This window comes from Mustelus asterias, chromosome 5 (assembly GCF_964213995.1).
Source record: "Mustelus asterias chromosome 5, sMusAst1.hap1.1, whole genome shotgun sequence".
Lineage (NCBI taxonomy): Eukaryota > Metazoa > Chordata > Chondrichthyes > Carcharhiniformes > Triakidae > Mustelus > Mustelus asterias.
In genome coordinates this window covers 85,690,835-85,706,459 of record NC_135805.1, presented here as the reverse complement: position 1 = coordinate 85,706,459, position 15,625 = coordinate 85,690,835, and the positions used below count along the sequence as shown (strand labels likewise).

At 42.2% G+C, this 15,625-nt stretch overlaps 1 protein-coding gene across 2 annotated transcripts in view; it reads left to right on the top strand.

The window, feature by feature from the left end:
* msraa (methionine sulfoxide reductase Aa) overlaps positions 1-14,286 on the top strand; it is a 299,896-nt gene extending 285,610 nt beyond the window's left edge. For both annotated transcript variants that reach the window (XM_078212951.1, XM_078212952.1), the window contains exon 6: positions 13,616-14,286. In XM_078212951.1, coding sequence (XP_078069077.1) covers positions 13,616-13,780 — 165 coding nt within the window. In that variant the 3' untranslated portion in view covers positions 13,781-14,286. The remainder of the gene's footprint in view (positions 1-13,615) is intronic.
* Positions 14,287-15,625: the final 1,339 nt, after the last annotated feature.

Sequence of the window (15,625 nt, the reverse complement as noted above, 5' to 3'; positions counted from 1 at the left end):
AAATTGCCCTTTAGTGTCAGGGGGACTAGCAGGGTAAGTATGTGGGGTTACCGGGATAGGGCCTGGGTGGGATTGTTGTTGGTGCAGACTCGATGGGCCGAATGGCCTCATTTTGCACTGTAGGGATTCTATGATCCTACGAAGGTGAATGGTGATTTGGTTGATGGGTGTAAAACTGTGAAGGGACTGGAATGTGTCCATGTAGACGAGCAATTTAAATTGGATCGATTTGCATGAAACAGGGTACATAAGTTATGTAGGCATAGATGGTAGGAGGTTTTTCTTTTCGTAGTGGCATTGACCTATGGAGCAGGTTTTAAATTTGTGCAGTTAGTCTTAAAATTCTGCAGAAAATACTTCCTGACCTTAAAATGTAATCAAAAAAACTGATGGAAATTTATTCAGCCCCAGATCTACAATGATACAAAAATGACTTGAAACATGAGGCAGAAAAAGACTGTTTGGTCCATCAGTTTTGATGGCTGGAGCATCCTGACTGTCTTTTGTCCTCCACAAACTATAGCCCCCCATTCACTCGTTGCACAGAGGAATGTTGGCCGAGATTCTCCCATCCTGCTGCACTAACGTTTTAGTGCAGCGGGCCGGAAGGTTCTTGCCTTGGCCGATTCGCAGGGTTCGCGCATGCACTCCCGCTGTGATAGCGTCTCCCAGAGCCGGACTTCCAGTGGCGGCAGCTCCGTGCCAGACATCGGTGGGGAGGCGCTAAGACCATTTAGGTGGTCATTTAATTATAATTTAAATTTTATTCGCGGGTTAGGGAATGAAGTTTCATGTCCCACTAGCATCTTCTTCCCCCACCCCCCCGCCAGAGTGGTTCACTCCAGCGGGGTTTACAGTAGATTCTCACTAACAGGAAGAGAGTGGCTGGAGTGGAGGGTGGCCATCGGGGCCCCGCACAGTGGCGGTGGGGGGGATGGGTGCCCCTGGGCATTGCACCCTGGCAGTGCCAATGCCCAGGGGGCACCTTGGCACAGCCCATCAGGCATAGGAGTGCCAAGGGGTGGGGCCTAATGGGGTGGGCCAAGGAGGTGAGGCCTGATGGGGCGGTGCCTAGTGAGCCAATTGGTTGGGGGGGGGGGGGGTCCCGCGGCCATTTTGCATGCAGGATTGGTGGAGGAAGGAGGGAGGCCTGCTTGGGGAGTTGGGACTGTGGGGGGCGGGGGGGGGCGGTGGTCAGGACTGCAGGGGTGGGGAGGGGATGGAGAATTGGGCAGGCCAGGAGGGGAGGTTCAGGGCTGGTCTGGGCATGGTTCGAGGGACCAGCGATTGGGTCATGGGGGACGGGTGGCCGGCGATGCAGGGGTTGCGGGGCTGCACAGCGATCGAGCTGGCCAGCAATGGGGAGGCCGGCAGTGCGGGGCCACTGGTGCATGCGCCGATCTCGGCACTGACAGATCGGCGCATGCGCAGTGGTCTGCTCAGCGCTATGCTGCCAGCCTCTCCAGCGGGGATAGGCCACGCCCATAGCTTTTTAATGATATTCACACTAGTGACCTCTGCAGTGCACGGAGTGCGGGAGATTCTTCTCTGAACTCCCACCGAAAAAAACCAGCGTGAATTACTCAATTTTTCATGCGAATTTGATACTTAGAATTTTTTTGGAGGAATTCTGGCCGTCATGTTTTATAATCCAAATAATCATCTCAATCTAAATATTATTCTATAATTCTCAATTTCATTCCGTATCTACCTCCATTTTGAGAAGGTTAATTTGGCACTAATGGTGTTGGAATAGTCAAGTCTAGAGCTAGCAAAGGATTTTCATTTAATTGTGTGGAATTTTAATATTTTTTCGTGTTATCACTCACATGTGTTAACTTAAAGGGGCTGACTTGTGCTCGGTCTGTGCAGGAATTTCAGGATTGGTCAGGGTCGCACTGCCACGCACTTTAGAGGGAACGTGAATTGACAACTCAGCTAATCACTGCACTGTTGCTGGGATTCTGGTATGCTGCAGTAAATCTTTGGTTCACTCTCTTGAGAAGCAAACAGTTTAGATTAGTACAGAGTTATGTTTTATTCATTTAGTGCAGCGTTTTTACTTTGGCTGTCAGAAATGTCTGGAAAATTATTGAGCAATGCAGTTAAGGACAGTTCCAGTTTTAACCCCCTAACAGTTTTGAGTTGGCTGATCTCAGCAAGAGTTGTGGCACTTCCCAATCCTCCTAGTCTCTGCTGGGAAGTGTGCATATGTGTGCGACTCACAAGTACAATGGACACTTACGCAAGGTACCATATGGCTGCTGGCATCTATGGTACCGCACCTCAGTACTGAAGGAGATGGGAAAATTGGCAAAAAGAAAATTCCTGCCCGTGGTTGTCAAACAGCCCAATGACCAAAAACAGTACTTGCATTCACCTGACAGGATTAGGTTTAGGAATGAAAGAGAAAAAAAAAAGTTATTATTGTTAAGAAGTAATTCCAGTCAAACATACACATCTACAGATGTGTGAAGAGAAAAACCTGTCGTGAGCAAGCACTTGGCAGTAAACTAATCTTATTACCATCTGCCTGTCAATAGAACAATTTACAGACACCTGTCAGTAGCATCTGCTTAGTCAACCACTTCAATGAGGTGATGTCACATTTCCCAGACATGGTTCAGTACAGCTTGGGCATTTTATCAGTTTACATGACAGAAACTATCACGTGTTATTTGCCCAGATACGTTATTAGATTAAGTTTTATTCTCTGTACAGAATTGATTAGAAATTTAGCTCCAATACACAATTTCTGGTTTTATATTTCTGACTTCTTCACCAGTGTTTCTCAACTTGAAATTGATGGTGGGGAATGTGAGAAAGGTCTGGCCCCAATTATTAACTTTGCATCTGATCACTATAGTGAGAAGAAGCTTAATAAAGACAGCAAGAAATCACTGAATTTAAGGTTATGTTTATATTTTATAATAAAATACTATCACTAATCATATCCTTTCAAATATTAGTGACAAAATGTGAAACCTTAAGACACACTTTGATAGAATGTCAAACAGAAAAATTCAAAGCGACAATCTTACCCACATTTTCACACACTGGAAGCCTTCACTATAATTTTCTATTATGTGTTTTAATGAATATACAGATTACTTTGAGGTCCCATATGTCAATGCAGTTTACAGTTTTTAGTTTTTCAAATTAAAATGTGCTTTATTACTCTCTTTACTCGCTTATTCCTCCCAATCTCTTATTTTCTTTTATTTTCCAAGGAGTTTGCATCTCTCTTTTATGTGCATTTAACTCAGTCCCATTTTTATCGCTCTTTCTTTCCAGAACTGAAGTTTCTGTCTCTTTCTAATTATCCCCAGTGCTTTATTAGTTATCCCCAATGGAGCTTCTTTGTATAATTTCACAAATTACTTTTCTCCTTTATTCAATATTATTGTTGACAATATTCTCATGCAGGAAAAACAAGTTGCTTTTACTAAGTGTGTACACCAGGACATTTAGTGCTAATAAGGGGCCCGATTTTACCATTTTGACTCTAAGTGCTGAATCTGGGCTTGATTTAGATCCGACTTGTAAACCGTGTTCTCCAGCGCCCCCATACGCACTCAACCTGGAAAAAAAAGCAGCGATTCTGAATCGTGCTGCAGGAGCCTATGGGCGAGGCTTATCGCCCCCAAAACCCTGCTGCAGTAAAAAAAATTGAAAAATGTTCCCCTGCCGCATCACTCCTGGGCCGCAAAAAGTGACCCGGGAGCGATGGCCCCCACAGACATTGCCCCATTCCCACAACATAACTGTCCCCTTTATCCACCCACCACCCACTTGCTACCCAGACCGCTCGTGACCTCCTGCCCCACTTCCCCCCCCACCGATCACCCACAGAGTGGCAGCGGACCCCCCTGTCCCCCCACATCACTCCCCCCCCCCCCCCCCACCAGAGATCTATCTGGCCTCCCTCCTCCTCTCCCCCCCTCACCAGAGAATGATCGAACCTCCCTCCCCCTCCCACGCTCCCCACCAGAGATCTATCTGGCCCTCCTCCTCCCCCCCACCCCACCAGAGAACGATCGGGACTCTTTTCCCCCCCCCTCCCCCCTACCAGAGGTACATGCGGCACACCTCCCTCCTCCCCTCCTGCCCCACCCCCTGCACAGAAAGCGATCTGGCCCGCTTCCCCCCCACCCCCGCCACCACCACTGATCTGAGTTCGAGAGCCGCCGGAAGCTCTGAGCTTACTTCTTCAGAAGCTGGAGCGCCCGAAACAGATTCTTGTTTCGCGCCAAATCTGGATGGGCGAACGCGATGGTAAAGGCGGAAATGCAGGTAAGTTTGGGCATCCAGCCCATTAAGTCAATTTAAATGCATGCAATGCATTTAAATTGCCTTCGCGCCCATTGCGGGTGCAGTCCCAATCGGAGCCATTTTCGGCCCTTGGGAAAGGGGGAATCAGCACGGGCGCGGATCGCGCTATTCGCCTCACGCCCGACTTTACCAAGTTTTCATGCCCGAAAACGGGCGCAATGCAATGGTAAAATCGGGCCCAAGGTATCCTGAATGTTAAGAATCTTGCAAGTGTGGCAACGGGAGATGTCGGGGTCCAGATACAGAGAAAAGGGCTATGAAAAAACAAATAGAATTCTTAACTTTCTATAGGGACATTGAATATAAAAGTGAGGAGGTAGTATTGAATTGGTACAAGATGTTGGATATGCCACAGTTCAATACTTCATGAATTCTCAGCACTCCATTATAGAAGGATATTGGAAGCATGGAAAGGACATAATGAAGATTGATTGAATTCATACTGGAAATGTAAGTGCAGGCATGAAAAGAAAGCAAAACTTTTTTTTCCTTCACGAAATAAAGAAGGAATTCAATAAAACTTTTAAAGATTATAAATAGTTTTGAGTAGTTAAACAGAGATAATTTTGGAAAATGTTTGGAAAATCAGTAACAAGGGCGCATAGATACCAGCTCATCACCAGAAGGATGAATTATAAATTCAGAGGAACTTTTTGCATATATATATATATGCACAGAATACCACAAATGGTATCGCAAAGAGATGATAACGCAGCTCTAAACGTAAGTGTTGAAAAAGAAGAATATAATAGAATACAGGGAAATGGGATTAACGTTGCTAACTCTAATTGAGAAACTAGGACATGCATCAATATTGTTTTTGCCGCCTTCTGTTTTCCAATTTCTGTCATCCTAATAAAAATGTCACACACCAGCTCAATCGTACATCTTAAATAAACAGACCATAGTGCAGAGGTTCCTCTCTGGATCATGACCACCCCCCAACCACAGCAGGATGGTCAGTTGGGGTCGTGAGCTCTGAGGCAGCAATGGAAGCTGTGGAGTGGAGACTCAGATTAGACTGTCCTGGTCGGCAGCAAGGCCCCTTTAAATGAACACAGCTTTTTTTGCCTGTGGGCAAGGTCTAATCCAATGAGCTCTGAGATCCAAAAACTGGCAGCATCAGAGCCTGCAAATGGTTGTTTTTTGTGTCAGTATCCCTGATGCTTTAAACTCTACCCCTCAACAACTCCACCCACCTCCCCTTCCTCCCACCCCCAATTATCACCCTGTGGTCACACCAGGTGTGAAGTATTAAAAACGGGATCACAGTCAAAAAATGTTTGAGAAGCACCGCCTTAGTGTAACCTGAATGATAAGACTTTCGCAATGACTGTGTAGACAAAAGCCATGTCTTCTCAGGTTCCTGCTTCGAAGGAAAGGATTGCTGTTAACAAATATTTAATAAATGATGTTTTTTCTGGCGTTGCAATATTTATTTGTCTACTACTTCTATTGGCAGACTAAAATCTAACAAAAAGCTTTGTTTCACTAAACTGCTTAATTTTAGGATTGAAAGATGGAAATTTTACTTAAATGCATTTTCCAAAAGAGCGCATGCTTGACAGATGTAGTTTATTATAGAAATCATAGTAACCTTGAAAAGTACAGTGCCACCACTGACGCTAAAGTCAGAGTTCCTTCATCAGTGAATGTCTTGTCGGGACAAGTGACAAATTCAATTCCACAATTCAGGCTGTTCTAACTTTGGAGAATGTTGCATTTGTTTCAGAGAATTTCCAAGTTTGGACAATTCTGAGACAACAGAATGTGTGCACGCATGCCTGTGTTTGGGGGTAATGTCATTATCCGGCTTTGAATTCACATCCAGATAAATGGAAAGGAAAGAAAACAGCACAAGTAGGTGATATGCAATGTTGTTATTTTTGTGTTGATTGGTCACGGCTTCACACTAAGTGCCTGTCTTTATGGTGATTTAATGGGTATACTCATGCACCTGTTTTTGTTTGCAGTAGAGTGTGGGTGTGCATCCAGCTGCCGGATTTTGTTGATTTTCAAATATTCAAATTTGAATCTCGAGTTAATATTTATCTGAATAGTCGTGCCTGTTTTTTGGCTTGCAAAGAAACAAGAAATACCCAACAAAACACAAATTGTGAAAGGGTTCAGAATTCAAAACATTTCCAATAAAAATAGGTTCTGCATTCATCATGAAGAAAAGCATTTTGCGCATTATCATGAGATTGGCTTTCTAAAAGTAGAAAATTTTACATGAAAATAAGAAGATGCAGTAGTCAAGACCATGCCTCGTTGGTCATGACCTAATATTTTAAATTAATTCTTCAAGTTGATAGCTTGTTATAAGGCCTGACTATAATGGTTCCTAGAATTCCACTTTCTACACGTTGTCTTAATTGTTTTACATCACTTGAGTATTTTATTTCAAAAAGCATTATTATTTATAATTTTTGCTCAAGGGACTAGTGAGATTGAGTACGTGAAATAAATTAGTATTAGTTAAGAAAAAAGTACTGGAGAAATTAATGGGACTGAAAGTGAATAAATCCGTTGAAACTGATGAACTCTCACCCAGGATGTTGAAAGAGGTGGCTGTATAGGTAGTGGATGCATTGGTGGTTATCTTCCAAAACTCTATAGATTTGAGAATGGTTCGTGCATATTGAAAGGTAGCAAATGTATCGCCACTATTTAAGAAAGGCCGGAGAGAGAAAATGGGGAACTACAAACTCTTTATAATGAGGTTGGTTATCTAAGAGTAGAAAATGAGAAGATGGAGTAGTCAAAACCATGTTGTGTTGATCATGACCTAATATTTTCAATTAATTCTCAAAGTTGATAGCTTGTTATAAAGCTTGGGACTATAATGATTATAATCTCTACAGCCGCCTCTTTCAACATCCTGGGATGTAATGGGACTTTCAGCCCCATTAATTTCTCCAGGGAAACTACAGACCCTTTAGTCTGAGGAAAAGTGTGAGAATCTATTATAAAGGATGTGATAACTGGACACTTCGAAAATAATGATAAGATTGGGCAAAGTCATGGATTAATGAAAGGGAAATCATGTTTGACACATCTGTTATGAGTTCTTGAGGAGGTAACGAGCAGACTAGATAAGGGAGAACCAGTGGATGTGGTGTATTTGGATAATCAGAAGGCTTTTGGTAAGGTTCTACAAAAGAGGTTGGTAAGCAAAATTATAGTATATGGTATGGGAGTAATATATTGACATGGAGTGAGGATTGGTTAATGGTCAGAAATGAGAGGAATAAATAGGTCATTCTCAGGTTGGCAGGCTGTGACTACTGGGTTAACGCAAGACTCAGTGCTTGGGCCCCAGCTATTCATAATCCATATCAGTGATTTGGTTATGGGGACCAAATTTAATATTTATAAGTGTGTTGATGACACAAAATGTAAGTGGGAGTGAGAGTTGTGAGGAAGATGTAAAGCCGCTTCAAGGGGATTTAAACAGGCTAAGTGAGTGGGCAAGGATATGGCTGATGTAATATAATGTGGAAACACATGAAGTTATCCACTTTGGTGAGAAAAACTGAAATGTAGAGCATTTATTAAATGATGAGTGATTAGGAAGTATTGATGTCCAAAGTGACCTGGGTGTCCTTGTTCAAAAGTCACTTAAAGTTAGCACTCAGGTGCAATAAGTAATTAGAAAGGCAAATGGTATGTTCGTCTTTATTGAAAGAGGACTTGAGTACAGGAGTAAAGAAGTCTTGTTGCAGTTGTATAGAGCCTTGGTGAGACGGCACCTGGAGTATTGTGTGCTATTTTGGGCTCCATATCCAAGGACGGATATACTTGTTATTGAAGGAGCGCAATAAAGGTTCATCAGTCTGATTCCTGGGATAGCAGGATTGTCCTAGGAAGAGCGATGGAGGAATTGAGGGCTGTATTCTCTAGAATTTAGAGGGTAGATGTAGGAAGGATGGTTCCCTTAGTTGGCGGATACAGAACCAGAGGACGCTGTCTCAGAATTAGAGGTGGGCCATTTAGACTGAGATGAAGAGGAATTTCTTCACTCAGGTGGTGGTGAATCTTTGGAATTCTCCACCTCTAGCGGGCTGTGGAGACCCAGTCATTGAGTATGTTCAAGACAGAGATAGTTACATTTCTCGATATCAAAGATATATCAAGGGACCCACGGATAGTGTGTTAATTACGCTGAAGTATAAGATCAGCCATGGTGAATGGCAGAGCAGGTTTGAGTGGCCGAATGATCAACTCCTATTTCCTATGTTCGTAATGCTAACTATAAGAACGCTTAAAATCCAATCAATCAGTCAAGTGTGATCACCAAGACGTTGGCTCAGAATTGGCAGACAAGTGGCAGATTGAATCTCCTGGAATTTTGCATGTGGGATCTTGGGCTTCATAAATAGAGGCATTAAATACAAAAGCAGGAAAATTATAAAACTGTATTTAGGCCCCAGCTGGAGTGTTGCATTAATTTCTGCTTGCTACATTTTAGGATCAAATGTGAAGATCCTTGAGAGGGGTGCAGATGAGATTTACCAGAATGTTTCCAGGCAATGGGGAGTTTTAGTTACAAGATTCATTTGGAAAGGCTGCGGAAGATTGAGGAGAGATTTGATAGAGGTATTCAAGATCTGACCGGCTTGATAACTGAGGGAAAATCTCTTCCCATTCGCTGATAGTACAAGATAATGGGACACAGATTTAAGATTTGGGCAAGTGATGCAGGGGGAATGAGAGGAGGAACTTCTTTATGCAAAGAGTGGTAGTAACCTGGAACTCGCTGCCCATAAGGATGGTGGAAGCAGAAACAACCCAAGATTTGAAAAGGAAATTGGATGGACACTTGAAGGAAATAAACTGGCATGTCTACAGGGGTCGAGCAGGAGAGTAAGATTGACTTGGTTGCTCCTCTGGGAGTCAGCATGGACTCAATTGGCTGAATGGTCTCCTTCTTAACTGTAAATGATCATTCCGTGAAAGAATATAAAAATAAAATCCTTTATTTAAATGTAACTGTGAACTATATCATGAGGTTGGGACTAATTTGTTTCCATCCGACCGGTTTCTTCGCTCTTGGTTCCTGAGTTTGAAAGGTTTGATCCAAATGAATCACTGCTTGCTCTTTAATGGCAATTTTCAGATATAGTAATGAAGCTTACTGTTACCTAATTAGCACATTTTCAATTCCATTTTCTGCTAAAGGTCTGAATACTTGTACTCGCCTTACTCACTTAATCCAACACAGCAGTTTATAATCCCTTTTGAAACAGTAGTACTGGTAACATCTTGCGTGAGTTTTGCCTGTCTGTGATTTTATTGCCTGTTCCTGTGAAGTATCCACTAAAACAATTGTTGGTCAGTTTATTTACAGTAAGTGTATATCCAACTGCATACAAAGAGTTTTGGTTACAATTAGTGTTGAATTTGCAATTGTCAAGTGGGCCATCAAATCTTTTCAAAATCCGTTGTTGGACTAGTAATTAATTATTTGGAAGATAAAATTGTTGCCTGAATGGTTCAGTAATTACATGATGTACTGAGCTATGTACATGGGATGATCTTGAGATCAATTCCTATTGTGGGAGTTGGTACAAAATTGCTACAATTGGCTTCTGTGTCCCTAAGCTTTAAGGAAGTAAAGTCACCATAATCGCCACCCTTGATGGCTGCCTGTCTGCCTGCAGCAGAACCTGGACGTCAGCTGAGAAAGGGCTAAGTTATAATTAGTTATAACGTAAGCAGCTGAGACAAGAACCTGACATGATGGAAGGTAAACACTTTCTCTCTCTACAGTTGCAGCCTGACCTTCTGAGTATTTCCAGCATTTTCTGTTTTTATTTCTGATTTCCAGCATTTGCAGTTTTTGATATAAGCTATCAACATGGGTTGCTGCTGAGGAAACTGCCCCGTGCCTCAGTGTAAAACAGGTGATTAGTGAAGTGGCTGCTCATTTTACACTGCATCTGCTTTCCTTTCTCACCATCCTCCATTTTGCACTGTCGTTGTGAGGCCAATTTGACCCAAACAGCAGAAAAGTGGAGGGGACTGGGTGGTGGGGTTGGAGAAGAGAAGTATATATGGCAGCTATTGCTGTTCTGTTCCTTTGTCGCAAAGCAGGTTGAAACCCAGTACAAGGCAGTAACATGAATTGAGAACTTGGTTCAACACCTAAAATAAATTTCAAACTGGCTTTTATGCATCTTGAATGCAAATATATTTTCCTATCATCTTATTACAAAGAATATCATTTGGAGAGTTTGTCATCTGGATGTCATTTTTAATTGAATTTATTTGTCATTTCTTTTCCTTCCAGTACCTAATCTGTTTTTATCACCCATGAAAAGCAAATTGGTGGAATAGATCTGTTCTACAAAAGATGTTTGTAATCTATTCTTTGAGCAAAGAGCTGTGAAAGCTCATTTGGAATTTCATTTGTATAACCTTGTAAAATTCTTCCATAGGCCGTTCTCATACTTTGACCCGTGAAAGTTCTACATAGTCAATATTATGAGTGGCAGCTAAAATGGCAGCACAGTCTTGGCCTCTGTTCTTACAATTTCAACATTACTACTTGTGACCCTTTCATAACAACAACTTATGTTTATGTAGTGCTTAACATAATGAAACATCCCTAGGAACTTCACAGGAGCATTGTAAAATGAAGTATGACACTGTGCTCAGGCTCCTTGATGCTACACTCGACAAATGCTGTCTTGATGTCAAGGGCAGTCACTTTCACATCACGTCTGGAGTTCAGCTCTTTTGTCCAGGTTTGGACTAAGGTTGTAATGAGGTCAGTAACTGAGTGACCCTGGAGGAATCCACACTGAACATCCGTGGTATCTTCATTCTGTGCCAGTCTGTTGTTCCCTCAGTGTTTGAAGCAACATGTCAAGTAGAAGGTGGCAATTGGATGACAGGGCTATCCACGATCACCTGGCTCATTACTCTGGTGTGCAACCCAACCACAAGTGGGAAGCATGAACATAATGAGAGCCATAGTGCTCGAAGAATATCATTGAGCGACCATTGTGGTGTTTTAAAAAGCAAGTCCACTATCTGGACTGTTCTGGAGGAGCCCTGCAGTGCTCTTCAAAGAGCGTCTCTCAATTTTTCATGGTCTTCTGCATCCTGTCCATTTGTGCCTGGTAACTGATCACCTGCTGATTCCACATTTGTGCCACCCTCTACAGTACACGCGCTGCTAGAATGTGAGCCAGGCTGTGAGTATGAGATGCTTGCAGCCACTCATTAGCATGCTTAACACTAGCTGAATATTGAAATCATGGAAATGAGCAGGCAGCGAAACATTTGTGTGCTGTCTTGAGTTGAATTGAATTGATTTATTGTTATATGTATTGGGATACAGTGAGAAGTATTGTTTCTTGCACTACACAGACAAAACATACCATTCATAGAGTACATAGGGGAGAAGGAAAGGAGAAGGTGCAAAGTATAGTGTTGCAGTTACTGATAGGGTGAGGAGGACGATCAGCTTAATATATGTTAGGATCATTCAATGTCTGATGCCAGCAGGGAAGAAGCTGTTCTTGAATCTGTTGGTTCGTGTTCTCAGACTTTTGTATCTTTTTCCTGATGGAAGAGATCATGTCTGGGGTGCATGGGGTCCTTAATTATGCTGGCTGCTTTTCCGAGGTAGCCGGAAGTGGAGACCGAGACAATGGATGGGAGGCTGGTTTGCATGATGTACTGGGCTACGTTCATAACCATTTGTAGTTTCTTGTTGTCTTGATCAGAGCAGGAACCATATCAAGCTCTGATGCCTCTGGAAAGGATGCTTTCTATGGTGCATTTGTAAAAATTGATGAGAGTCATAGTAGACATGCCGAATTTCTTTAGCCTTCTAAGTGGAGGCGTTGTTGGGCTTTCTTAACTATAGCGGTCTGCATCACAACAAAGAGGTGCGAGTTTATTGTACATCGCGATTCCCCACATCCAGGTCAGGCCACATCTGACTTTCTCCGCTGCCCCACAGGGTCTGTGAAGACTCGGAGTGAGACGAAATCGAGGAAATAGTGAAAATTCACATCAAATCCATCAATATCTGAAAGAAAAGGATTGGTTGATATGTTAAGCATAACATTGTCAGAATTAGTTCGATCAGATTGAAGAAACCGCTTTATATGACAGAAATAAAAGGACAGGATGAAAGCAACAAGTAATTTATTGAAATATGCTTACTATTTTTTTGTTTGTAATCTCAGCAGTTAGGAACTTTGCAGGTTCAAAATTAATGAGTGTGCCTGATAGTTTGAACAGAGTCTCAGCAAAAATAACTAATACTGTGGTAGTAAATGTTTTCAAAAAGTTCCTGATTAGATATTTGGGTTAAGAACCAGACTCGGCATTATCGGATTAAGTGTAATGTGAGCTGATCAAATGCTACATGAAACTTGATGGTTCCTCCATTGCTCTGATCTGAGGGGTTTTTAAGCTCAAGTTTAATAATGAGGTGCATGAATATTCTGGAGTTTCACTTGATAAACTTTGGAGATCAAAGAAAATGGTTTTGCTGTATTGCTTTAGGAGACTGTGGTATCTGGCCCCTTCAGGGAACAATCTCCTGAAATTATCACATGAATCAGGCTAAACAATTGGGAACCGAGTTGGGGCTTCACTCCAACTTATTTGGGATTGTCCCAGCCGTTAGATGTCTGGTCTGGAAGCATTGAATCTGCATCAACCTGTAAATAATTCTTGTTCATTAATAAATGTCTGTAGTTTGTTCTTAACTGGTGGAGCAAATTTACAACCGAGACTAAATGGGTGAAGTTGAGCAATGACTGGGATAGATTATATGTTGTCTTTTAAAGGAGTGGACTTGATAACGGGGATGATTTCTTAAGAATGAAGAAACAGAATTAGTAATTGGGTGGGATTTTACGGCCTTGCTCTTCCAGAAACTGTAAACTCCTGCCCGAGGTCAATGGATCTTCCTATGCTCTGCCCCTCACCTGCTCCGATTCCCATGGCGGGTGGGGCCATTAAGTCCATCAAACCTGTTTTGGCAGTTGTGACATCTCTGTTGTCTGCTCTTTTTTTGCATTGGTTAACATGCTTAATTTCCAAACAAGTATATATCTCCCTACGAGCACTTCAGTTTATTTTAATTGACTTAACTTAATCCAGTTCTCATTCCTTGTTGCTGTTTTATATTGGAGAAATCATTAAAATATGAGGCTAAGTGAACAGAGATAATAACTATGAGTTATAAAGATGGTTTCTTGTGATTTTCTATGTCAAAATTGCTCTAACAAGCTCTGACCATTACATATCTTTGCAGGAGTTGAACAGGAATGGGTATGGTCAAATTACAACAGAGATCCGTGAGGATCAAGTGTTCTACTTCGCTGAAGATTACCATCAACAATACTTGGATAAGAACCCAGGCGGTTATTGTGGATTGGGTGGCACTGGAGTATCTTGCCCAATTGGTATTCGGAAGTAAGACACGGCACTGATATTAGGGCGAAAAGTGTCTGAATTTGCCTTAATTGACCTGTTTCACTGATCATAGACAAGACTGTTGTTTTTTACAGTGCCAGAATACTGGAAGGAGTGGATTGGTGGCCAGTTGTGCACACCTTTTCTTAAACAGTTGGAAAAGTGGAAACCTATCCCAATATGTTGTAAACAGTTGAATAAAACTCTGCACTCAATTTGATTCTGGAAGTCCCGATAAGCACTAAGTTGCAGCAAAAGATGTAATAATTTTTAAATGTTTGCTCTTATAACATTCTCACCTAAAATATGTTGTAAATGCCAATTGTTGAGAATAAGGCACAAAAAATATATTTTCACGTGTATGTGTTTCTATATATATATATATATATATACATATATATTTCCTGACTGTTTTATTCCCATAGTCAGTGCCATTGGTACAAAGTGAATTGCATTATTCTGAAAAAAAAGGAAAATAAATGAAAGCAATTGCAATTTTAATGGGGACAATTCTTTCTGTGTGTTATTTGTAGCAAAGTCAAAAAATACAAAAATAAAGAGCATGTTTTCAATTTTTTAATTTATCACAGGTAGAGAAAGAAACAGGAAAAAATTCTCACTTTTTGCATATGAATTATGTTACCAATAACTTGTATACCATAAAATATCACAGGAGGTTTTGTGAAGGGGAGGTCGTGTCTCACTAACTTGATCAAGTTTTTCGAGGAAGTGACGAAGATGATTGATGAGGGTAGGGCAGTGGACATTGTCTACATGGACTTCAGTAAGGCCTTTGACAAGGTCCCTCATGGCAGACTGGTGCAGAAGGTGAAGTCGCATGGGATCAGAGGTGAGCTGGCAAGGTGGATATAAAACTGGCTCGGTCAAAGAAGACAGAGGGTAGCAGTGGAAGGGTGCGTTTCTGAATGGAGGGCTGTGACAAGTGGCGTTCCTCAGGGACCTTTGCTGTTTGTAGTATATATAAATGATTTGGAGGAAAATGTAACTGGATTGATTAGTAAGTTTACGGACGACACAAAGGTTGGTGGATTTGCAGATAGCGATGAGGACCATCAGAGGATACAGCAGGATATAGATCAGTTGGGTACTTAGGCGGAGAGATGGCAGATGGAGTTTAATCTGGACAAATGTGAGTAATGCATTTTGGAAGGTCTAATACAAATAGGAAATATACAGTAAATGGCAGAACCCTTAAGAACAAAGAACAATACAGCACAGGAACAGGCCCTTCGGCCCTCCAAGCCCGTGCTGCTCGCTGGTCCAAACTAGACCATTCTTTTGTATCCCTCCATTCCCACTCCGTTCATATGGCTGTCTAGATGAGTCTTAAACGTTCTCAATGTGTCCGCCTCCACCACCTGGCCTGGCAGCGCATTCCAGGTCCCCACCACCCTCTGTGTAAAATATGTCCTTCTGATATCTGTGTTAAACCTCCCCCCCTTCATAGAACATAGAAAAACTACAGCACAAACAGGCCCTTCGGCCCACAAGTTGTGCCGAACACATCCCTACCTTCTAGACCTACCTATATCTTGAACCTATGACCTTGAACCTATGACCCCTCATGAACGTCACCACCGACCTGGGGAAAAGCTTCCCACCGTTCACCATATCTATGCCTTTCATAATTTTATACACCTCTATTAAGTCTCCCCTCATCCTCCGTCTTTCCAGGGAGAACAACCCCAGTTTACCCAATCTCTCCTCATAACTAAGCCCCTCCATACCAGGCAACATCCTGGTAAACCTCCTCTGTACTCTCTCCAAAGCCTCCACGTCCTTCTGGTAGTGTGGTGACCAGAACTGGACGCAGTATTCCAAATGCGGC